The sequence below is a fragment of the Paroedura picta genome, chromosome 5, assembly GCF_049243985.1.
Source record: "Paroedura picta isolate Pp20150507F chromosome 5, Ppicta_v3.0, whole genome shotgun sequence".
Taxonomy (NCBI): Eukaryota; Metazoa; Chordata; class Lepidosauria; order Squamata; family Gekkonidae; genus Paroedura; species Paroedura picta.
The window spans coordinates 92,719,888-92,746,443 of NC_135373.1; the positions used below are offsets into that span (position 1 = coordinate 92,719,888).

The 26,556-nt window shown below is 42.2% G+C and overlaps 1 protein-coding gene across 2 annotated transcripts; it reads left to right on the plus strand.

The window, feature by feature from the left end:
• Window positions 1-3,010: 3,010 nt before the first annotated feature.
• NUDT4 (nudix hydrolase 4) lies at window positions 3,011-26,556 on the plus strand. Of its 2 annotated transcripts, none has more exons than XM_077339037.1 (5): window positions 3,011-3,609; window positions 18,999-19,109; window positions 21,678-21,722; window positions 22,089-22,176; window positions 23,706-26,556. In XM_077339037.1, the coding sequence occupies exons 1-5, from the start codon at window positions 3,511-3,513 to the stop codon at window positions 23,906-23,908; spliced, it is 546 nt and encodes a 181-aa protein (XP_077195152.1). In that variant the 5' UTR covers window positions 3,011-3,510; the 3' UTR covers window positions 23,909-26,556. The 2 variants fall into 2 exon arrangements, with proteins under 2 accessions (XP_077195152.1, XP_077195153.1); XM_077339038.1 differs by having other exon boundaries at window positions 3,014-3,609; window positions 22,092-22,176.

Here is a 26,556-nt window from a genome sequence, read left to right on the forward strand (position 1 = left end):
AACCGGCATGGTGGTGCCGGTTAGATACTCTTTCTCCTATCGCTACCCTCTGTCCGTGATCCTGGAGGAAGGAAATCAGCCATTTAAGGGCTGTTCCCCGTATCCCGGCATCGGCTAGGCAGTGAGCTAGGAGCTCATGATCTACTGTGTCAAACACTGCTGATAGGTCTAATAGTATGAGCAGCGCTGACCCGCCTCGGTCTAGCTGGCATCGGAGATCGTCCATCAGGGCAACTAGCGCTATCTCTAACCTATATCCAGGCTGGAAACCTGACTGAAATGGATCAAGGGCTGAAATTTCTTCCAGGAATGTTGATATTTGGTCCGCAGCAGCCTTTTCAACTAACTTCGCCAGAAATGCTAGATGTGAAACGGGGCGATAGTTGTCAAGTTCCTGTGGAGCTAAAGATGGTTTTTTGAGCAACGGGTGTACCACTGCCTCTTTTAGTCCCTCTGGGAATTCTCCTGTTGAGAGGGAGAGGTTGATTATTTAGAGCTGGGAGGTTTATGTGACTACCAGTGGAATTCCATTATTCTACTTACTTATCAAAAATTATAAGCTCTCTAAAAACTCAGGCCTTTCACCTGGAGTGATTTTAACAATCATCTGGATTTTTTAAACCATTCTATAAAAAGGGCCAAGATCCAAGGTGCTCTTATATGTGGATCAGCCTTTTCCAACTTTTTACCATTAAGAAACCTCTGAAACGTTCTTCAGGCTTTGAGAAACACCAGAAGTGGCACGATCAAGCAGAATATGGTTGGGAAACATAGCTGCATACATGTGCACCTGGGGTGCCCCTCCTTCCCACCCCTCCAAGCCCATCATAGGCCATTTTGGTGAGGGCGGGTCAACATGACCATATATGGTCATATCACCGGGTAAATGTTTAACACACACACACACACACAAACACACATATATATATTTGTAGACCGCCACTCTCAGCGAACTGGAACACGGTGGTTTACAGCAATAAGATACAATAAATCAAACTGGTAGTACAACTGAAAGATCTCCCCAGCCTCCAATTCGGTTGGCTGGAGTGGCTCGGGATATGGATTACAACAGGGTAGTTCTATATGGTCTAATACCCAAGAACCAGGGGGGGGGGGGGGAGTGCTGAAATTAATTAACTTCCACCCATTCAGGAAACCCTTCCAGGGATATCAAGAAACCCTGGAGCAGAGAAAGCCTGAAGTAGATGCTCAGAGTTTGTAGCCCACCTCCATTAGATTCTTAACTGTTTTACTTTTGATAAGAGACCTCCATGCTTGTAAAACTCCTCCCCTCACAATTAAAAAGCTATTAGCCATACAGTGAGGGAGGTTATAATTTATTAATGAAAATAAATATAATCTAAAATTCACAATAGGCTACAATCACATGCACCAATTACGTAAATATTTAAAATAGTTTTTATCTCAATCAAGTTTAATAACTGAAGGAACATTAAAGCCTGAATGGATGAACTCAATGTATGTTTAGTAATCTGTCAGATCTGTTTTCTGATGTTCTAGGAAAGAATTCTGACCTTCCAAGCTTCCTTTTTGCCCCCTTCTTTCATTCCAAATAATGGATACATCACATCAGGTATTCAGAGTACAAGCACTTGTAGTTGCTATGGTAGCTGTGAGCTCATCCTTGACCTAAGTCAAATGTGTTTATATTGATCAGCCAAGGAGGGCTTGCAGTAGACATTTTCACCCTTGAAAAGTCAGAATCTCATCTCTTCTCCCCATGTTTTTATGACAACACTTAGCTCCAGAGGTTAGAAAAATACCACCCCTTCTTGGTGGTGCTAAATGCCATGAAGTCATAGCTAGCTTATGGAAACCCTGTAAAGCAGTGGTCCCCAACCCCTGGTCCAGGGACCGGGACCGGTCCGTGGATCAGTTGGTCCCGGGCCGCGGCTCCTCCTCATCCTCTTCCCCAGCTGCTGCCTCCAGGGCTGACCTGCTACTCTGCTATGGGCTCACCTTTGGTGCTCTCCAGCAGCCACCTGGGGCTCCCCCTCAGCATGGCACTGCGCAGCTGCTACTGGCAGCGCCCCCCAGAGGGCGGCGAGAAGTCAGGGGCGCCGGTGGGAAAGCAAGCAGAGCAGGGGCTCAGGCAGCAACGACAATGTCCCTCGGCAAAAGACTACCCCCCCATGGGCCTCAGTAAAATTGTCAAGTGTTGACTGGTCCCTGGTGATAAAAAGGTTGGGGACCTCTGCTGTAAAGTTTTCAAGGCAAGAGATATGTCTCTTGCTTTAAAGTTTCCTCATCATCTCCTCTCCATCAATAGAGGATGGTGATAGCCGTACATAAAGGTAAAGGTATCCCCTGTGCAAGCACCGGGTCATGTCTGACCCTTGGGGTGACGCCCTCCAGTGTTTTCATGGCAGACTCAATACGGGGTGGTTTGCCAGTGCCTTCCCCAGTCATTACCGTTTACCCCCCCCCCCCCAGCTGGGTACTCATTTTTATACCGACCTTGGAAGGATGGAAGGCTGAGTCAACCTTGGGCCGTACATACAAGTTACTAAATAGCACCTTTCACGGCAAGCTATGTTGAAACCGAGCAGGTGTGTCAGACAGCGAGGGGGATGGGAGATCAGGAACAGAAGTACTGAAGCACTGAGGCTGTGCAAATAAGCAGTGACGGAAAACCTAAAACCTCAGGTGCCCAGGTACATGTTGCCCTGAGCAGGGCTTTGTGTTCCAAAATTTCAAAAACTAAAGCACCGTGGAGATGTGTGACAACAACCCTCCCCGCCTAAAGAATGGATTTGACTCGATGGCAGGACCACTCCGGCGGCAGGTGCGCGAGCTTGTGTCCTTGCTTAGTGGAAACTGCGTCAGGTGTTAACGAAGCAGCATAAGGCGCTTAATTCTCAGACCCCCTTTCGTCACGTCACTTTTCACGACCCCGGCGTCTCCGCGAGCGCGCCACGCCCCCTCTTCCGCTGACGGCTCCGTCCCTCCTGACCGACCCCCTCCGCCGGCCTCCTTCCCGGTCGCCCTGCTTCGGAGGCGTCTCGGCGCATGCGCACACTGGCAGGGAGGCCGGGACGCGGCGGCGGGCGGAGGAATGCGCGTTACTGTTAAATAGTGGGTACAGCGGCCGCAGGAGCGGCGGCTGGATGCAGACGGGGTCAGCCCGGGTTCCAGCGTCGTCGTGGGGTAGGCGGGCACGACGGGAGGAAAAGGCGAGGCGAGGCGGCGGGCGGACTGGCTGGCTGGCTGAGCAGACCGATGGGCTCCATGGCTCGGCGGGGGCTCCTCGAAGGCGGCCGCAGCAGCAGCAGCAGCAGCAGCAGCGAGAAGAGCGCCTCCGCCACCGCGAGTAGCGGCGCTGGGCTCCCTTGAGAGGCGCCGTCCCGCCCGAAGGGAGGGGGAGCTAACTGTCGCCTGGCAGGCCCGAGGAGAGAGGAGCCCGCGGCGGCGGCGGCGGCCTCTGGGTCTCTTTTCTCCCTGACGGGCGCGCCGGCGGTGGGAACTGGCGTCGGCGGCGTCTCTGCCTCTATGATGAAGTTCAAGCCGAACCAGACGCGGACCTACGACCGGGAGGGCTTCAAGAAGCGAGCGGCGTGCTTGTGCTTCCGCAGCGAGAGGGAGGACGAGGTGAGGGAATCGCCGGGGCGACCTCGCCGCGCCCAGCTCGCTCCCGCCGACCCCTTTGTGTGCGGCCGGAGCCCCACGGCACGGGCGGGGCCTTCCGCCCCCTCGCGAGTCTCCCCGGCCCCCGGGGCTGCCATGGCCGCCCAGGAGCAACGGGGCTGGGCTGGCTGCGGAGTGACACGCTGCTCTCCTTGCTCCTCGCCTGGGGGGCCCGGAGGCTGCGCCAGGCAACCCGGGCGACGGTTTGTGGCCGCAGGGCCGGGAGCGAGAGGTCCGGGTGGCTGGGCCTAATTCGGAGTAAGTGCGCTGCTCTTGAGAAGTCGCCCACTTGACGCTCGGAGGCTTGTGGGTCAGCCATGCCTTGAGCATTGCGCATCCTTCGTTCCTGGTTGTCAGCTGGACAGGGCTGGCTGTCTCAGCGGGTGGCCTGGGACATTTCAGCGCCCTCTTCGTTAGCGGGCGTGGGGGGAGTAAGCTGTTGCCGGGCCTCACGTTTTTTGTGGACACCCCCTTCCTCAAAAAACCAAGCCTTGCAGGCTAGTCAGGCGGCACCAATTATTTATGCTACAGTGAAACAGGCTCCTGGAGACGACTCTTCCGTTTGCTGCTCCTCTTTGTTACTTAGTGGAGTGGCCATAAATTCCTAGCTGGCTGCTGTTAACGCGCAATGCCAGGTAGGGCAATGATAGTGCCATAGTTATGATTTCATGTGTAAAACTGCTCGTGAACTAAAGTATGTATTTTTAAAGAGGTGCCTTGAATTCTTTATTCTTTCAGCATGTGCAAAAAATGCAGCATTTAAAAGTGTGCACAATTTTACTGTAAGTACTTTATCTCAGTAAGCTATTACCTGAAACAATAAATGTTAATTGCCAAACAGGCAAATTCCCCACTGCTTTAGGAATGTTTAAAACCACAGTGGATACTTGTCACATAGTTGTTCCAGCAATATCTAGTAGTTTCCTAGTTGTGGAAACACAACTACTTGTCTGTTGTGGATGCCCATATAGGTTAGGGGAGGAAGTGAGACTCTGGAAAGTATGTATATCCATGGGTGGGGGGGCGCCCTATTGTTCATCATTGATTATACATATTTTTTGGAAGAGTGGCACAGAAATTTTCTGGAGATTCTGTAAAGTGTAATAAATGTAAATTAAAATCATCTGCAATTAAGTAAATTAAGGAAATATGTTTGGTGTAGTGGTTAGGATTGCGGACTTCTAATGTGATGAGCTGGGTTTGATTCTGTACTCCCCCACATGCAACCAGCTGGGTGACCTTGGGCTCGCCACAGCACTGATAAAGCTGTTCTGACCAAGCAGTAATATCAGGGCTCTCTCAGCCTCACCTACCTCACAGGGTGTCTGTTGTGGGGAGAGGAAAGGGAAGGAGATTGTAAGTTGCTTTGAGACTCCTTCAGGAAGGGAAAGAGAAAAGCGGCATATAAGAACCAACTCTTTTCTTAATGCAATTTTTCCTCCCAGCAGTTACCTACAGTGGGTTGTTCACAAACATTTTCTGAATGTTCATCATGGTTATAAGGGACAATAGTCTAGATGTTTATACTGTCTACAAGAAATGTGTAGTAAACTTTGCATTGGACCTTGCTTTATGTATATGAGCTAATGTCTCAGATTTTAACTTCTGATTGCCCCCTTGAATGAAAAAAACTCACCTTGCCTGTGCATGGCAGAAGATGGCTGAATAATAGGAAGTGCCACTTACCATTTTGAAATTACAATTGTAGGCGGAAACCAAGAGCTGGCTTGTATTCTTTTTTAATACCCAAAGGAATCTGAAAGCAGCTTAGAATTGCCTACTCTTCCTCACCCCACAACCAACACCTTGTGAGGTGGAGAGGCTGAGAGAGGTCTGAGAGACTTGTGACTAGCCCAAGATTACCAAACTGCCTGCATGTGGAGGAGTGGGGAATCAAACCTGATTCTCCAGATTAGAGGCTGCCACTTGCTTCTGGCAGAATCCCCACTAGTTACGTGATGTAGTTTTATAATGTCTTTGTACATTTGGGAAGTTGATACTGGAAGTAGATGGGATTGCAGGAAGTTCCACAAATCTGAAATAACTATACTATAACTATTGCAAAGTCCTCTGTGTGCACAGGGACTTCCAGCGTAGAGCTGTAGCTCTCTGGAGACCTTTGTCCTGTACTGAGCATTGTGTCATATTAACATGGTTGGCCAGGATTTTTTCTGGGTTCCGAATGTAGCATTTTCTAAACTGGCCTTAATGTTTTTCACCCAAGGAAAGTATAGTAATAGAATGTGATTATTAATGGAAATGAGAGAGACTGTCAGAGGGTGTTCACAAATTGACAGTGCTTCAGCTAATATGAACTGCATGTACTGTGTGTTTGTATGGTTCGACTTCAAGTTCAGCTTCAGAATGAAAGAATTGCCATTCTCGAGTAGATCAAATGCCCATCTAATACAGCAGCCTGAGAAATTCATAACCATTGTGGTGGTTTTATAATCTTTAGTAAGCACCTATTTAAATTAGATTGTATATTGTCAGATGTTAACAACACTACAACACAAAAAAACAGGCGGTTCTGAATAAATATCCTAACAGAAAAAGAGAGAACCTGTCCTAGGCTATCAAAATCAGTTAACAATATATACAATCTCTATTTTAATGATAAAACGGATTTTGTTCCGTTTTCAAAGTGGACCTCGACAAAGCTCTTCAATACCTGCGAGCTGAAGGCCAGTATTATATGCATAGAATTTTGATTACAACTTTGAGTTGGTTGAAATATTGAAAACTTCTAGGATAGGTTTCAAAGTCATAGGAGGAAACAACCACCGATGAAAGGTCTATATTGTTAACTGATTTTGATAACCTGGGACAGGTTCTCTCTTCTTCTGTTAAGATGTTAAGAGCAAGCAGATTAAATCCTTGATTTAACTCTGAAACTGACTCATGGATATATGATTTTAAAAAGGAATGAACAGTGGTCCCCAACCTTTTTATCACCGGGGACCATTCAACGCCTTTTACTGAGGCCCGGTGGGGGGAGGTAGTTTACTCTTTTACTCTCAACCACTGCCCTAATGCTCTCTGATCGCTATGGTAATGTTTAAATAAGATACAGACACGCCACAAAAATGAACATAAGGAACATTTTATTTTCATGGAAATTTTAACTCATGGCAATGACAAATCAATGGGAACCCTGAGCTTGTTTCTCTGCAATGAGATAGTCCCATCTGGGAGTGATGGGAGACAATGACACCCGAAGTGTGTTGTAAAGGGCCGGGGGGGGGGAGAGAAGGTGTCCTTTGGGGCCCACCTCTAATTAGTGGAAGGACCACATGTGGTCCGCAGCCCACAGGTTGGGGATCACTAGTGTAGAAGATAGAACAGGGTTGGGGAGAGGGGTATCCAAGGTTAGAAAAGACATAGTGCCATTATGAGCTTCGTGCTGTACCCACCAACTGACTAGCAAGTTATAACAGATGCTGGAGGTGCCAGGATTTCCCACAAAACCAATGTGGATGATTATGTTCTACCTGTTAATCTGCTTTCACAGAAAAAGAGGAATCAAGTGGCATTTTTAAAAAATATCTAGGTTTATTCCAGTATAATTTTTCCCAAGTCCTATCTTGTTCCTATTTGAAGAAATAATGTATGACTAGTGAAAGTCTGAGCCTCTTGTGGCGCAGGGTGGTATGGCAGCTGACATGCTGTCTGAAGCTCTGACTATGAGGCTGGGAGTTCGATCCCAGCAGTCGGCTCAAGGTTGACTCAGCCTTCCATCCTTCCGAGGTCGGTAAAATTGAGTACCCAGCTTGCTGGGGGGTAAAACAGTAATGACTGGGGAAGGGAATGGCAAACCACCATGTATTGAATCTGCCAAGAAAACACTAGAGGGCGTCACCCCAAGGGTCAGACATGATTCGGTGCTTGCACAGGGGATACCTTTACCTTAGTGAAAGTCTACGCTAAGTTAAACCTGGTTAGTCTTAAAGATGTGACTTGATTTTTGTTTTGGTTCACCTGAGTTCTGCAACATGTTCAGTTCTTAAATAGTGAGTACTTAGCTTTTTTGTCAACCATACAGTATAAGCACTTATTTTCTTGTGGAGAAACACTAGTTTCCCTAGTAACTACAATCAATTGATTCTGGAAGATGTTGGACATTTGCTGTAGCCTGATTCCCTATGGATGAAAGATCTACTTTATTCAGTGAGAATTCTAAATAAATGTGCATGTGATTACAGCTCTGACCTTCATGTAAGCAGTGTCATTTCATGTTAATATGAATAGAAGTGTGTGCCTAGACAGACACCATCCTGTAATTCAAGCCACATGGGTTGCATTGCCCAGGATTTAAGACTCCCAAGCTGCTCAGAACTTACAAAAGGAACTTGGTCCTGAACAACATTACTTGCATTTCAACTGTGAAAGTGGTATAGATCATTAAATCAATACCCTATTATAAGCGCAACAGGAGTTGACAGCTATTCCGTGTTTATCCACAGTATCTGGTAATCAGAAGTATCTTTTCAATTCACAGCCTCTGTATTTTAGTTATCCTGTCTAACAACTGTTCATACATTTTCTTTATGAAGTATTAAAATGTTAAGTTAGTGGTAATTCATTTTTGTCAGTTTATTGCATGAGAAGTCCTCCAAAACCTGTAGGTGTTCACCTTGAGTCATCCTGTTAATGTTTAAAATATAATTAAACTACTTACATACAGCTTGGGCTCTAGAGGGAGCTCTAACTATACTAGGAAAGTAAAATGCACCACATTTCTAATTGCTATTCTAGGCTGGAATAGTTTGCTTTGCAAGGATGAGACTAACTCCTCTGCACATCTCAGAACTAGTCCAGAATATGCATCGATTCCACTGGGCAAGTAATTTGGCAGACCTGTTACCTGAAGCTGACACACAAATGCATGAGGGAAAGCTGTCAATCTTTGTGGGCTGGTGTGTCTTGTGCTTATGAATGAGTCTTGGGTAGCAGATCTGTTGATGCTTTACACGATTTGGGGGAGGGGTAAGCAACAGATGATTTTGTTAAAACAATATTATCATTATCATTAAACAGCCCCCCTCCCCCCCCCCCCAAAAAAAACTGCTAATTTCAGAAAATCCTGGTAGGAGCTTCTGCGGACTTTAAATCCCTAGTATAGTTGTAATAGTCATAATAGCAGTACATTGTATAGCACAAGTCTTGCAGTAACTATCCTTCCTTGCAACTGAGTGGATTTCCACATAAGATTATGCTGCCTTTATGCCAGTAGACTGTTTTGTTGGTGACTTCTTGTGATTTTTGGTTGGCCTGAGGAGAGTTAGCCAGAGTCTCAAAGCAGCCTCTTCATTACTGGAAGCAGACATTTGTGTACCTCTGTTAGGATTCACACTCCCTTCATCTGGTAAATGGCAATGTTGTTGACATCAAGTTCACTTGATGGTAGCATAATTAAAATGTTGAGTGTGAGCTTTCAATGGATATAATGGCTACAAATACCTGAAGTATAGCCTTGTATTAATTCAATGAAAAATGATTACCCATATATTGAGTCACAGCTTGAATGGCAAATGTGTGTATGAATTCTTGAAGCATTTTTCCACTTTAATTATGCAGGAGACTTCTGCTGCATAGGAAAGTGACCTTATAATTTGAGAGAGATCTATACATAGTTGACCTCTCTGTTTCTTAATTAATTGTATGCTGGAGTTGCTGCATCCTGAACGAACTTCAGTGATGTTCCTAACTTCAGTGGCTGCAATCAAGTTGCATGTCTCTTCCAGGTTGATGACATGGCATATGTAATGTGAATGACCTCTCTGCACAGTCCTTGCCTTGGTTGAATAATGGAATGTTTTGGCGGTGGAACTTTAAACTAAATTACTCTAATTATAGCTATTATTATTATTATTATTATTATTATTATTATTATTATTATTATTATTATTATTATTATTATCATTCAATTTATTCCCCGCCACTCCCTTTCAGCTTATAAATGAGAGGCTGTCACCGCTTAGTCCAGTTTGACTTGAAATGGTTAAACACTGGTTAAACCATTAAAAGGTTAACTTGCTGAAAGATAATTTGGCTCTTGAGGATACCTATAACAAGCTTAGCACAAAGGGTTATGGATGAAAACTGGTGTGATAGTTCACATTTAATCTGTGATCTTAGTTTCTGTAGCATTTATGCTACAATAATAGTTGGAGCCTTGGAAGGCTTGAGTTACCAGTACTAGTGACTGCATTTTAACTTACTCTCTTCATGTCAGCTTTCTCTTTGGAAATCTTCCAGGCTTGTTGCTTAGCTTGGATTTGCTTATTTCAGCAAGGGGAAGACAAGGTTGTAATAGATCTCTTCTTTTAAGTACAGTTTTAGCACACTGTGGGACACATTTCATACAAAACATAATCAAGTGTGTAAGATTCTGGTTCATTCTTAACATTCCAAATCTCAGCATAAGGCTAGAAATATGACTTTAGATAGGTAAGTGTTCAATTTTTTTCTTATTTCTATTCAAAGCAAGGGGGCTAAGTAAAAATTCAGCAACTAATAGAATAAAAAGAGAGGTGGAAATCCAGTTAACATCAAACGAACTTGATGTCAACAACATTGCCACTTACCAGATGAAGGGAGTATGAATCCTTCAGTCATGAAGAAGCAGCTTTGAGACTCTGGCTAACCCCCCTGAGACCAACCAAAAAGCACAAGGAGTCACCAACAAAACAGTCTACTGGCATAATGGCAGCATTATCTTACATGGAGGGCGGTGAGCAGTGGGGTGCCACAGGGCTTGGTACTGCGCCCGATACTGTCAGCAGTTTTATCATTGATCTGGCTGAGGGGACTTCTCATTAAATTTGCAGATGACACCAAATTGGGAGGAATCATAGACGTGGAAGGGGCCATATAGGCCAGTGGTCCCCAACCTTTTTATCACCAGGGACTGGTCAACGCTTGACAATTTTACTGAGGCCCGGGGGGGGGGTAGTCTTTTGCCGAGGGACGCCGCCACTGCCTGAGCCCCTGCTCTGCTTGCTTTCCCACTGGTGCCCCTGATTTCCCGCCGCCCACTAGGGGGCGCTGCCATCAGCAGCTGCGCAGTGCCACACCGAGGGGGAGCCCCAGCCATGGCAGCCGCTGGAGGCCACCAAAGGTGAGCTGGCGACAGAGTGGTAGGGCAGTCCCCAAAGCAGCAGCCAGGGAGGAGGAGAAGAAGGAGCTGTGGCCCGGTACTGACTGATCCATGGACCGGTCCCGGTCCCCGGACCAGGGGTTGGGGACCCTGATATAGGCCATCTAGTCAACCCCCTGCTCAAAAGTGATAGAGTTCAACAAGATCTGTTGGAAAAGTAGGCAAATGTATTTATTTATATTCAGTTTATAAATAAGAATAGGAGTTCTACATCTGGGTCACAAGAATGAGAAGTATGCATACTATTTGGGAGATGTACTGCTATGAGTGAGATCTTGTGGACTGTAAATTAACATGTACAGACAGTGTGGTATAACAAGTAAAGAAGGCAAATGCTATATCTTAGGCTATATCAACAGAGGCAAACTATTGAAATCAGAAAATATCATACAGTCCTGCTGTATACTTCATTGGTCAGACCACACCTAGAGTACTGTGTGCAGTTCTGGAGGCCTCACTTCCAAGAGGATGTGGACAAAATTGAGAGCGTATGTAGAATGATGGGGATGATCTGGGATCTAGGGACCAAACCTTATGAGGAAAGGCTGAGAGACATGGGAATATTCAGCCTGGAGAAGAGGAGACTGAAAGGGGACAATATTGCTATCTTGAAGGAGAGTATGGAAGCGTTCCTGTTGGCAGCAGAGCATAGGACCTGCAGAGATAGGGTTAAACTATATGTAGAGCAGTACTGGCTGGATATCAGGGGGGAAATTTCAGAGTAGTTCAGTGGTGGGGGTGGTGAGTTTCATTCACTGATGCTCTTCAAGCAGCAGCTGGACAGATACTTATGGATGCTTTAGACTGATGCATTGAGCAGGAGTTTGGACTTGATGGCCTATGTGGCCCATTCCAATGCTGTGATTCTAAGTCAACCCTGTAAAGTTCAAAACATTTTGATAGCTGTAGCCAATTTGGCCTAAATTCTAGATCCCACAAATATAATTAAAGCAATTTGATTTATTAAAAGATTGTTTGGGAATATACAATTAAAGAACAGTAAATAATAAAGATAAAAATAATAAAGCTAAATAACTTAAGCACCTTTTACGAGTATTGATTCCATTGTAGGTGTTACCTGAGAAAACTTGAGTCCAAAGTAGTTCCCAAAGTGAAAGTTAAACAGATTGCCAGTCGTTCTGGCCCATCCAGAAACAAGTGACCCAAAGCTTATCGGTATATGAATCAGCGGGTAGAACTAAAATGAAAGATCTTTCCTTTATGCTTCGCAACCTACACTGGCATGATTCTGATTGACAAATGATGTTGAATGATGTAACTTTACTCACCCAGTGACTCAACATATCAGGTAAGATTGCCAGTTAGCTCTGGAACTCTGCAGCTGAATCAAATCTGGTTAAAGAGACATCTTCCTACAATCCACAGACCTTTGTGTTAATAAAATAGAATGTGTAGGCCCACTCTGGAGGCCTTGAAACTGCTAGGCCTGATGGTTTACCCAGCACCTGTGAAAACCTGACATCCTTATCTCTTCCTCTGAAGTGGCAGTCATCTTGATCTTGGTCTCTTAAGGAGCAGAATGTTGTTGTTGTTTAAGGCCTCAGCCTGAACTATTGTTTCAATTTTGAACAAGAGACTGTGGGAAGACTGATCTCTTTACACTGCAGGACCATGTTTAGGTACCAGCCAGTGTTGCAATCATAAATATTGCCATTCCAAAAAATTCATATCTAGGCCTCAGCTAGGCAAATGACAAACATATCATAGTCCGTCAATTGGTCCAACATTGAAATCCCTATCGGTCCTTCTATAAAAAAGATATCTTCCAAAGCTATGAATTGGCCAATAATGTTAATTTAGCATGCAAAGGTAGATCAAATTAATATTGTTGTGACATTATACTCCATTGTTCTCTAGCTGCAAAAACAGCAAGAAAAACAGGATCTACTAGCATAAGTAGACTTTAATGCCTTCCTGTTAGAGAGGGATCAGACAAAAAAACTTTCAGAAGAGCCCAAGATAGATAGCCCAACTTGTTGCCCCTGACAACAGACCTCATCGCTGAACTGGAATTGCACCCCTGTGCCTCTATAATCAAGACTTTGTACACCTTTAGCCTAGGCAAAAGCAAAGTCAGGCCAATAGCACAATGAACTCTAAAGAGAGCAGCAGTAGACACGCTATGATCAACTAACCTAGCTTATGAACTTTGCATCCTTGCACCAACTAGAAGAAGAAGAAGAGTTGGTTCTTATATGCCGCTTTTCCCTACCCGAAGGAGGCTCAAAGCGGCTTACAGTCGCCTTCCCATTCCTCCCCCCACAACAGACACCCTGTGGGGTGGGTGAGGCTGAGAGAGCACTGATATCACTGTCCGGTCAGAACAGTTTTATCAGTGCCGTGGCGAGCCCAAGGTCACCCAGCTGGTTGCATGTGGGGGAGCGCAGAATCGAACCTGGCATGCCAGATTACAAGTCCGCACTCCTAACCACTACACCAAACTGGCTCTCTGGCTCACCAAACTAGGAAGCACATACACATCTTTGATCTTCAAAGAGCATCCTCCTTCCTGGCATTCCTTCATGCTAGCCATTGTATTGCTAACATGGGAACCTGTAGATCCTCAGAAGTGCCTTTTCTCGCCCCAGAAACCCCCTTCCTGTTTTCAGTATCATGCCAGCCTGTCAAGAGTTTTATTGCTCTCTTCACCTAGATCAGGAATTGTCAACCAGGGGACTGCGGGCACCTGGGGATTCCAGAGGGGGTTTGTGACCTTTCCCCTCCTACCATAATGGGCTTGGCGACAAGCTAAGGAACTGGGTGCCTCTGCCCACAGAGCTAAGTGGGTAGGCTGTGGGTGTAAAAATCAAAGGGTGGGGGGAGTCAGTTTTGGCATGGTATGGAGGATCTGGGCTGTTTTCTCAATTCCTTACTTTACAGCATACATGAGGCAGAGCTGCTGTAGAAGTAGTAAAGGTGGGGGAAGGGAGAGAAAGAAGGGCGAAAGGTGCAGGTGGAGATGTCATTTCCAGTGACATGGCACTTTTGGGAGCCTAGCCAACTGACATCACTCCCAGGGTCCTCAAAGAAAATTTATTTCAGGGGCTCTTCCACAATCAAAAGGTTGAAAAAGGCTGACCTAGATATTAGAATGTCAACCCAAGTCCAAAACTTCCCACAGCCCCTCTTCTTTGATCACTTTGATCTTTGCCATCCAAGATCAATCACATCCCTTTGTCTAAAGCCCACTTCAGCCTACATGACTTTTCACCACATACCTAGCTAGAAAGAGGGCATAAAAAACCCCTGGTGACCAGCCATCTTAGTATGGATCCCTGCCAGAAGCCCAACTGCTGACTTATTCACATTGCTCTGACTCCTTCCATCTTCACATCCAACATCCAGATTGGTAAATATCCACATCCTTGCTGCCCCCTTGTCCTTGAAATGCAGCCATTTCTTACCTTATTTCTCTTGGTAATTTCATATTGTTTGTCCTGTGTGCTATTCATTAATAAAGCTACAATGTTTATTTTTAAATATGTGTTGTCTGCCTTGGGTTCCTAAAAGGATGTTATCATCTTGTAAAACATGGGCAAAACAGTCTTTTCTGGAACAATTGTTGGTTCTTATATGCCCCTTTTATGTACCAGAAGAAGTCACAAAGCGGCTTACAATCGCCTTCCCTTCTCTCCACAACAGACACCCTGCGAGTTAGGTGAGGCTAAGAGAGCCCTGATATTGCTCAGTCAGGACAGCTTGATCAGGGTTGTGGCGAGCTCAAAGTCACCCAGTTGGCTACATGTGGGGAAGCGGGGAATTAAATCCAGTTCACCGTATTAGAATTTGGCGTTCCTAACCACTACACCAAGCTGGTTACTTCTCTCTCCACTAATTCCCCCACATTTTGTTGAGTGTTTGGGAGTAACAAAATACAAGGAGCAATCACAATAATTAGTACAAGTTAATAAGTATGCCTAATGATATGTCAGCCTTTCTCGACTTTTTTACTGATGAAAACCCTCTGAAACATTCTTTAGGCTTTGAGAAACCCCAGAAGCAGCACAATCGTGCAAAATATGGTTGGGAAGCATAACCGTTTATACACTCCCCAGGCCCAACACTGACTATTTTGAGAGGGGGAGGCAGGCTGACATGACCATATATGGTCACGTCACCTGCTAAATGTTTAACAAATAAAAAATATATAAAAATTAACTCTCACCAGTTCAGGAAACCGTTCCCAGGCCATCAAGAAACCCTGGTTGAGAACGCCTGATATAAACTAAAATCAGGGAAAATAGATCCTCCTTAATTGAATAGAAGATTGTCCTCTTTAAATAAATCTGAGGCAGTAATGAACCCTACCAATATTTATGAAATGAAGTATTAATTTTATGATTATATAAGCTATACAGTGAGGAATTGCACATAAAATATGAATAATTCTAGATATATTTATTTTCAGTCTATTTACTTTGCCTCATGAAGACAAGTTTAAAGGTTCCCATTTGTTCAATCCAAAAGTATATTAGCAGTTAGCCTGTTAAATTTTAGCATATAAGAGTGAGCACATCTATAGATGGGCCAGAAGTATGGGTCATTAACACTATTACATATATTTGAAGCATTCATACATGTTCTCAGATGCTTTGCGGATAGCTTATTCTGGGCACAATTGCTGTCTGTAGTTCTGAGAAAGCTTGATGTTGCCAGTGCATCCTCTGGCAAGCAAGATAAATCCAACACTGTTAACAGATGGGATGATGGATATAAATAACCCATCTGGATCATACCTTGTATGACTAGCTCAAACTTTTCAGGGAGGTAAAACTTCAAAACTGCTATTCATAAGATATACTTTTGGATTCATGAAAATACCATCTTTTTCCAAGGTAGCTCTGAAGAACAGTATCTTTTACAGCATCTCTTCTTGAACTGTTTATCTCTTCTTAAAAATCTAAAATAATACATGGCAATGTTATATGCTTCTGATATGATTAAGAATGTAATCCATGTGCGATGTCATATTTTTATATGTTTAATTTGAAGTCATTTTGTCTTGCAATGCCAAATTCAGGTTTCTTTATGGTCTTAATCTTTTGCCACTAAACATAAAAAATTGTCTTCGTTAATGTTATTCATTTACTCAGACTGTGATGTCATGCTTTCAGGTCATAGTTCTGAGGTTTATGTAATAAGAATATAAAGCCATGTATTAAGCTCTTGGCAGACCAAACAATGACTTCTTCCTCTCTGTGTTAGTAACTGGAATTTCTGTCCAGGCATATGGTGAATGATAAATGCTGACTGAATCAGTTTCATTAAGCTAAGGCTGTCTGTGTAGAAGAATGCTGTTGTTTGAATTAACTCGTGACATTAGTCAGTACAAAAAAAGTATCATCTGACTGTTACAGAAGTAAACATGACAAATCTGCTGTACATACAACCATTAGGACAGATTCCGCATGGCAGCAGCTGCACCAAGCTGCCAGCAGGAGTTTGTGGCAGGGCCGTGTACCCTGCTGCTTCCTGTGTCCCCATGGGGGACATTTTTGGCTGGCATACCAGGTCTGCCCTGAATTACTGCCTCTATGTGGAGGCAGCTGGGGCAGGATGGTTCCATCGCCCGGGGGAGGGGGTGCAATCCCACCCCTGTGCAAATACAAAAATGGGGCATTTTCTGTCCCCTTCAGGACATTGTAGGGGGGGGAGCCAGACCTGAAAGGCCCAGCTCTTCCCTGTCCACATGGGCCTGTGGCTGGGGAGGCCCCATTGGCCCCTGTGGTAGAACTGGGAATGTGGATATTTCCCCTTGCTGTGGGACAACAGAGGCCCTAAAGTGTGACAGGTCCAGGAGGGGGCTGGGCCAACGTCATGTGGACATGGGGATTAGCCACATGTCCATACAATTGCTGGCCCACCCATTTTTGCCCATGTAGAATTAGTCATTGGAAAACTAACCTAACTGCATCTTAACAGTTCTGTTTGTTCCTCTGCCATACCCTGCACTACAATAGGAAACCTGAAGGTGTAATTATAACTATATGAACATTCAGTGTGTGTTGGCTTTCAAGCCAAAGTAAACCAATCAGTTTTAGCTAATATATTGCTCACTGTAGATTTTAAGGTCCAAGCAGCCTAATATTATCCTGGCCTTTCAATTCAGTGTGTTAACTTGCCAGGGAAGGACCTTAGTAGGATATAATGCTGTAGAGTCCACCATTCAAAGAAGCCATTTTCTACAAGGGAACTGATTTCTGTAGGCTGAAGATAGTTCTAATTCCAGATCTCCAGGTCTCACCTGGAGGTTGGTAAATCTAGTTGAAACCTCTGTGGTCTAGACCAGGGGTAGGCAACCTGCAAACGCTGGCAGGGGCTCATGGGAATTGTAGTCCATGGACATCTGGAGGACCGCAGGTTGACTACCCCTGGTCTAGACTACTGTTTGTTGCTTTGCAGTAGTTAACTCTGAATCTTAATTTCACCTAGTTGTTTAATGTGACTTCCAGAGTGCGGGTACACATGGATGCATAGTCCCACACACCCTGCACTTCTAGCACTTACCCTTCATTTTTTGATGATATTAGCGAGCTTTGGACTGTGACAGTGTGACATGAGGCTTACCCAGAGTGTTCTGTGCCTATAAATGGCTTTTCTTGTTTCAGTAATGCTGCTTCTTTCAGGAATGTCATGGCTAGTAGAAAAGAGCAACAATGCAGTAGCATCTTAAAGACTAACAAAATTGGTTGCAAACTATGAGCTTTCCTGAGTCACTGTTCACTTCAGATACTTTTTCCAAAAGCTCATATCCAACCACAACTTTTATTAGCCTTTAAGGTGCTACTGGACTCGATCTTTTCTACTGCTAAAGATAAACACAGCTATGCCATCTTTGATTTATCGGCTAGTGTTCTCTATTTCAGCAATAAAAGTTCCAAGGAAAAGTCAAGGCTTGGGTGTTTTTGGGGACCTTGGGTGATTAGAATCCTGTTAGCGAAAGTTCTAGCCCACATGTTTGACTACTCATGTTTATAAGAAAATGTTGCCCTATCTTGAATCTAGATTCAGAGTTGAAAAGTACTGTTCTGTATTTATAACAAATATGTGAAGCACTATGAAAGATGCATGCAGTTAACAATAGCCTGACCTCTGGAAAAAAAAACAATTATTTTGAAGGAAACTTACATAAGAAGAACTTCTTCCAACAAATACATTGCTCAAATACTAGTTCTGATGAAGTGGCTTAAAAATTGAGCTGTAGTATAAACATCTGAATATTGCTAAAAAAAATACATGGTCCTTGGGCTCATGATTCCCCGGGAAGTATGGAATATTTGGTATCCTGTGTAACCTCTTGGTTACTGTACTTTTCTGCAGTGAATGCTAATAGTACATGGATATTTTGAACTGTATTCTACCTTTACTGTCCTTTGAATAAACCCCAAGTTAGTGAACCATTGGTATACCTTTATTCTGCACTATAAACCTAATGGAAAGAAACTGATTAATGTTCCATGGATATATACTACCTGCACATCTCTGCTGTTACTACTTTAACATTGCTAAGGTCGTTGAATTATACTTTTTATTTAAAAAAAAAGCTTTTAGAAGTGCAACTGAATAGTTTTCCACTGAGTTTTTAAAATCATTTCTTAAATTTGGTCTGGTGGTGGTGGTTGTAGTTTTATTATGATGTTGATGATGTGTGGTATGTTTACATCAATTAATCTGCCTTTTGGAGCCTCTTGACTGAAAAGCAGCATATAAATATTTGATACCACGTGCTATAAGAAACAAAGTCCTTTTGAAGTTGATACTGCCTTTCATTTAATGAGTAAAACATCCATACTCAGTGCAAGACAATCATACTCAACAAACAAATCTGAGAATTTAAATCAGTTGCCTTTTAATTTGTACAAATGCTTGATTTCAGTAGGGTGATTATGAATAGCATTGATATTAGGACAGCAAACTTTAAACATGATATACTTGAACTGAAATGTATTATTTAACTGATAAACATGTCAAGACTTCTTTATTTTTAGTACTAGGGAGAAGAGTACACCATTCTTAGAGTCTGCAGTTTTTCCATTACTGCTTGAAACAATATGAAAACCGTGTTTAAATACAGTTTTTCTTGTTCTGTGATCTTAGAAGATGTAAATGTGCTATCAAAAAGGAATCTATCATGTTTATTGATGGCCTTATAAAATGCACTTGTCTTTTATAGGTTCTGCTAGTAAGCAGCAGCCGGTATCCAGATCAGTGGATTGTTCCAGGTGGAGGAATGGAGCCAGAAGAAGAACCAGGTGGTGCTGCGGTCAGAGAAGTCTACGAAGAGGTAAATACTTTGAGTCCCACATTTGAGATGAGCCCTGGTGTCCACTATTGGATTTTGATTTGTAACATTTATAGGCTTGGTTCATGTTGGAAAGTTGCTGTGGTGCAGTGGTTATAATGTCAGACTGGGATGGCGAGGCCCAAGTTCAGAGTCCTTTCTCCCTATCACTGGGTGGTCTTTGAGTCAGTTACACTTTCTCCCTCAGCTTAATCTGCTGGATAGCGTTGTTGTGAAGAAAACTGGTAGAAAGAAGGAATCCTGCATGCTATTCTGAACATGGAGGGAATTGGGGATAAATATGCAATTGACAAGAACTCTAAAATATGGTTCAGTGCTACATGAACAAGCCTCTAGTTCATTCCCTTCTGCTTCCCTTTGTATATCGCTGTTTACTTCTTGGTCCCTGAACTCTTTGGATACAGTGGGGAAGCTACCACTGTCCCAAAACAAAAGCAAAGAGAGCAGATGATTTTGAGGCCTTTTCTAGTTGCTTTTCTTATAGCACCAAACCACAGCTTGACATTGGTTTGACTCAAGCCATAGAAAGAGCAATGCATGTAATACAGTTACTGTCATCAGTCTTCCTTTTCTCCAGACCTTCCTTCCCAGCCATAGCAGCACCTGATCAGTTTTTTTGTGAGACCTGGGATGAGTGGAATGGTTGCCATTTATCACTAACTTATGGTTAGCAGCAGCACTCTGCTTTGTGGCGCTTTGGTTTTCATGAGATGTTGGCTGTAAGGCCTGATAATAACTTATCAAAGAAGATTGTATTTGCTCATTTATATTTTAAGCTTATTTCTGATTAAACAGTCAGTGCTCAAGGCCAGAAAACCGCTCTGTGATATTTAATGTATATACAGTATGCACTGCTTTTGTTGCAAGACCAGACTTGTATATGGACTCTACCTTGCCATTATCTGAGACTTTCAGGATGTGCTGTTTAATGCTAATATCATGTTTGTTATTGTTTAAAATGTCAAGATCTTGGATACTTCTAAAACTAGCATTGTTCTCCAATTGTTCTGGAATGGAGCCTATAATGTGCAATGTGCTCTCAGGTGAATTTGTCCATCTTCCATCTCCCCTAGTAATTCTAAGGTCTTTGAAATACTGGGAGCCATCAGAGGTTTGGGGGTTATGGCAGAACTGCAGAATGCTTTATAATGTAGTTATTAAACTGCAGGTATAAGACAGCTGCTTGTCATTTTGGGAAAGATTATTGAAGCCATAGTGGCATGACGTCTCCAGAAATACTTGGATGAGATTTCTGAACCTTGGTTTTAGGGACTTCTGACAGATGGTTTTAGTGGCACTTGGGGACAGTCTTCAGGAGGACAAAGAGAGTGCACTTCTATTGCTGTTGCTAGATCTGTCAGCAGCCTTTAATACTGTGGACCATGTGGTATTGCTGAGGTGCCTGGAAGGTGGATCTGGGCACAGCAGTGTTGAGATGGCTCCAATCTATACTGTTCACCAAAAGGCTATACAAAAGCATAGCTCTGAGAGCTGATGGGGAGCACCATAGGGCTCTGCTGCCTCTTGTGCTTAATATCTGTGAGACCCCTTGATGAGATCATCCACAGTTTTAAAGCAGGTTGTCATCAGTATGCTGATGACATCTGGGTGAATATTACTCTGAATAAGCCATCTGTTGCTGTTGTCTCTGTCTTGGCCCAGTGGACAATGTGGTGTTCAACTGAAATTGATTCAAGATAAAACAGAGCTGATCCTGGTTTGAAGGCTCAGTTCTTTAAATGAGATTGTTTACTGTCAATGGTATGCAGCTTTCAGGGAAATAATTAATAGCTTAGAAGTCTTGCTGGATCTTAGTTTCTTGTTGAAAAATAGGTGCCAATGATAATGAAAAATGATTTTTTCTATCTACCTCATTAGGAAGCAAATTTGCAGGTTTCCAATCTGGCCATGTTGATCCATGTGTCAGTAACCTCAAGGCTAGGGTTTTTGTTTTGTTTTATGTTATGCACTTTACATGAGGCTGCCTTTGAAGATGATGTGGAAGCTGCAGCTGGTGTAAAATGCTTAGAACTAACAACTGGACCCTTTCACTCCTATTCTGAGGTCCCTTTACTGCCTGATGATTAATTTTCAGGTGCAATTCAAGATGTTGACCTGGGGCCCTCATACTTCAAGGCTTGTCTCTCCCTGCATATTTTCATGCATATTTTCATGTGGCACCTCTGCTCTTCCCACCATGATCTATTATTACTTCCTCTTTAACTTAAAGACTTAAGGCATGTTCTTTGGTGGTCCAGGCTCAGGCTTCTTCAGTGGCTACTCGCCTAGGTTTCTGGCAAGGAAGCAAAACAGCTGTTCCCAAGAACTTTTGAAATAGTCCAAATCTGGACAAATCTGACCCTGCTGATTTGGGTCAGGTTTTAGTTTTGTTATTAATGCATTTTAAAGTTTTGCTAAATTGTTTTGTATTTTTATAATGTTGTCACCTGCCTTGGGCCTTGGAATGCCTGGTACAAAGATGAGTATAAGTATATCCTAAATTTCCGCAGAGTCGAGAAAAAGAACCTAATTGTCTTTTTGTTATTACAGGCTGGAGTGAAGGGGAAACTAGGCAGATTGCTGGGAATATTTGAGGTGAGCTTTTCTTTAAAAGTCTTAGCTGTGTACTCAGAAATTTAAGTACTCTGATGTTATGGTTCTCTTTTCTATGTGCAAGAAAGCTAGTTTGATTCAGGAATATTGTAACATTTATGTAAAAACAGTATACAAATATGAGATAGGGATAGGTGTATGCAGTTCTGTGATTGCTAATGACGTATATTTTGCTAGACACAATTGTGCCCTGTCTATAGTTTTTAAACAAAATGAGTTTACTATAATCTGAGGAGACGTAAGAGTTATTTCTATGTTCTTATGGGCAATGCTTCACTTAAGGCGGGTTCATTGGTCATGCAAATGTAATTAAAATGAGTGTGTTTCTCCTTTTTCTCTGTACTGAAGCAGAATCAAGACCGGAAGCATAGAACTTATGTTTATGTTCTTACAGTGACTGAAATCCTTGAAGACTGGGAAGATTCAGTTAATATAGGCAAGACTTTTTTCCTCATATGTTTATTCATAATGCTGTATGTAGGAACACTTCAGTTTTTAGCAAATCTTCCATGTAACTGGCATGCAATATCCTGCTGCTAAGATTATATAGATGTAACATTTTTCCAAAGATCTGAGAACAACTAAAACAAGACTAATATGATTCTTTTGAAAGCACTGAAGAGTGGCTTGTAGAAAGAGGTTGTTTTTATGTTTAATTCATGTACTGCCATCTGATATCTCCATCTTTGAAGACACTCTAAATTAAGGTGACCAGATTGTCCCACTTTTGGAGGGACATCTGGGGGCATCTGGCAAATTGTACTTATATTTAAATTAAAAATATATATTACCATACTATTTTTGCATTCTATGCGTTCTATGAAACTTCTTGTTGCTCCATATAGCCCAAATTTTTAATCAAGAACCCCCCCAGTCAATGGTGTCCCACTTTACCAATGTTAAAATCTGGTCACCTTACTCTAAATTGCAAATATGTTGGGGGAAAATTGGTCTGAATTTCTCTTGGGAATCACTTCCCATTTTCCCAATTCTTTCCTGCTTTCCCAACTTCCCTGGGGAATTTCAGCAGGAATAAAGGTACAAGAAGATAAAATCTGGGTCTGGGTATAAACCCACCCATGCCAGGAACTGAAATAAGAGGATAAACTGAAAAAACAAGGTGGTTTACTTTTTAAACTTGAACAAGACAGTAGTTTATGCGAAAAAGAAGCTCAAATTGAGGTAAACACAGAAATAATGTAGGGTGGCAATTTAGTAACAGTACATTCCAGGGAAAGATAGTCTTTTGAGGCCAGCTTTTTACTCTTACATTGTTACAGTTACTCCACAGAGCATGCAGCTGTAATTCCATCACCCTTTCAGATCTGGGTTATTTGTCCTTTCTCCTATCAGACCACTTGCTCCTAATTGTCAAAACCTTAATGGACTGCTGCTTCCTAGCCAACATGGTTCCCGTGTTGGTGGGATAATTTATAACTCTTCTACCTGCTATATTTCGAGTCAAGTACAGCACTGAGATTCAGAAAAGGCATATTAATGAACCAAAAAGTAGTAAAAGGTGTAGCAGAAGTTAAGCGCATCTAACTTGTTCATGTGCATATGGTTATGTTGATTAGCATATTTATTTGTGAATAAGTAACATATTGACTGAAAAATAGACACTGGTTTTCTCACTGATAGACTGTCACACTGAGCCATTTGGTGAACTGTAGAGACTAGACACCTTTATTTATAGCTCCAAATGTTCAAGATTCAGCACCTCAGATCAGATCAGGAATTTCTGGAACCCAGCTGAGGATCATGGCTGCCTTTAATGTCCTTGCTGTTCATGATTTTGCATGCCACATTTGGCCCACCTCTGCAGTATTATATATTATATATATATACTGCAGAATGTACAAAGAATAACTTAAGGAACTGCAGTAAATACTAGTCATCAAATTTCAGTGTGCAAACAAGCCATCCTTTGAAACTTACTTTGTATGTTTTTTTTTTCTCCCATAGGCAGGAAAAGAGAGTGGTTTAAAGTTGAGGATGCTATCAAGGTCCTTCAGTGTCACAAGCCTGTCCATGCAGAGTATCTGGAAAAACTGAAATTAGGGTGTTCACCAACCAATGGAAATTCTGTGGTCTCTTCCCATCCTGGTAACAGTTCTCTCTATGTCACTTCTACACAGACTTCTGGGCTGCCCTCTACTGTAAGATAAAATCTAAATTACTGTGTTGAATACCATCACAAGGAGAAATGTCTTTTGGTGGTAACGTACTATGTGTATAATCAAAACCCTGAGTGTGACTACTTTGTACGTTCAGGCCTGTTTTTCTTTTTTTAGCAATTTATAATATTTAATATGCCAAAGCCATACAGGGAATTAAAGATGCCTTAAGTGGCCCTTTAAAGTAAAATATAGCTATCTTAAATACCTGATACAAATAAGACTGAACTTGTAATTTGACTTTAGAGTATAGTTTAATTTTTCTTCCTTTTAAATTTCCTGAAAATCAAACCATTAGTTTGAGGAAACTTAATTTTTCCCTACTTGAACATAGTTAGCTGGAGGAGTAAAGAGGCAGTGGAAATCAACAGCAAGTGCCTTCTTCTGTTTCAAGAAGCTTCCTCCTCCCTAGTATTTCTCATGAAGATCCTAACCAGAGCAGTGCCAGATGGACTTGTCCTTGCCAAAGCCTTCCTGGGTCCATAGAACCAACCTAGGTTAAAATCTGCTTGTCCACTGCTTGTTCAAGTCAGTGTTGGCTTCCTTAGCTATTCTAAGTAGCAGAAGATCCATCAAATTGTGTGAATTGGAATATTGGGAAAATAACTGCTTAAACTTTAAGAACACGGGGAGAGTACATACTGGCCCTATTTAAATCTCTGCTACTAAAAACAGGGACATACAGGATCTGTAAACTTAAGTCTCTGAAGCCATTTACACTAAACTTCCCTGTTTTCTTAAAGTCAAAACTATGGCTGAGGTAAAGAAACTACCTCTATAATGAAGACTATTTCTTCTCATTGCTTCTATGTAAGATAAACCCACTGTAAATAATCCAGCTGGTGTAAAGTGAAAAGTAAATGTAATGTAAATACTGTGTTGCGCACAAAACTAGGTTATCACCTGGGGCTCTAGTGTCTTAACAGCTATGTAATGGGCAGAAAGTTAAAAACAGCCAAGGTTTGTTTGTTTTTTAATATCACTGTTATCATCTAAGGAAATTCTGCTGAAAACAGTTGTTAAAGGCACAGAAGCCCTTATGGAGCTGAAGGTAGCAACCCTATGCTACCATCAACATTGTTTCAAATGCTGCTATAAATTAATCCATGTGCTGTTACAATTTTTAAGGAAAATAATGGTGCCGTTTGCTTTCCCTCTATAAAAACTGGGGATATAAATATTGTGCCATATAAATGCATTTGAACAAGTAACATCAGTCAAGAGTATTAAAGAGCCAAAATTCAAAGTAGCCTTGAATATCTGCCACAGAATAGAACTTCCATTTGCATCTGAAGAAGCAGTATTGGCTGTCATTTTCAGCTGTTGTGCTTAAAGGGAGTTCTCTATATTCTGCTTCATGTAAATTAAAAGAATGTTAGTAGTATAGATAACTGGCAGGCCAATCCATGTAAAGTCACACAGTAGTCAGATTGGGAAAATTTCTGACTCTCAACAAGTATGTATTTTTCCTGAAAGGAAAACTTCTGCATTCTCAGTTGGCACTCGTGCCAGATCCCCATATATTAGTCATTTATCTGTAACACTTTGAAACTGATACATGGAGAAAAAATGAGAAATGCCATTGGTTTATTACTGTGAAAAGCAAATTGATTAGATTTATGGTTCCCACAACTGTTTTCATCTCTAGTTTTGAAATTTAAACAAGTCAATTTTATAGGAGCTGCATATTGGTAATGCATGATTATTTTGGTTTCTAACACTATGTATTGTGTAAAAATGTACAGCTGTCAATGCTAACCAAATCAGAGGTGATGGCTTATAAATATCCCAGTCTGCTGTGCCACATATGGTTAAATATTTCAGTGTACAGATCTTTTCAGTCTATGCAACTTAGGATGAAGACCCTTACTAAAACCGACTTGCAAAATTTGTCTTGCAACATAACACTGGAATGACAAAGATCTACTAAGCTTTTAGCTATCTTTGTTACACTTAATAGGCATTGTCAAATCCAGTCATTTAGAGGAACAGGCTGTGCATCATGCTTGTCAAAGATGACAGGTATGATGTTTTCTTCCAAAATGAAACCATAGTTATATAGTTCTAATGAGAGGATCAGATTTGATAAATAAAATGGAGGGGTACAAGAGTACATTGTGATGTGTGGGTTGTTGTTATTGTTGTTTTTTTAGAGGCACTAGGAACCTGGACTTAAGTTTCTTCTAAGTGGCCTTTTGAATCTGTGCCTGGCTTCACATCCATAGGGATAAGGATTTATTTGGATTCGTTGCAACACACTACTCCATTTTTTAGACTTAATAAGTCTTGGATTGTGAGGTCATTACCAGGCGAGTATAGATTTGGTATAATGGAAGCATGTTACTGTGAATGGTTAAACTTGGGAACTACTGCAAGAGTATTTATATAAGTGATAGAGGCGATTAAAACTGAAACAATCATCCTGGAAGGCAGCTGAAAATTTAACAGATTATTGTTAATATGTTGGAAAGAATTGCTCAACATGCTTCTGAGAAGTAAAAAAATTGAAGGAAAAACTACAATTTAAGTTGTAAACATTTTGAATGGTATGCATGGCTTTCTTTTAAAGACTGGTGTAAGAATTTTGACTTTTTATATCTGAAATCAACTTCCCAAAATAAAAATTGAAACAACCTATA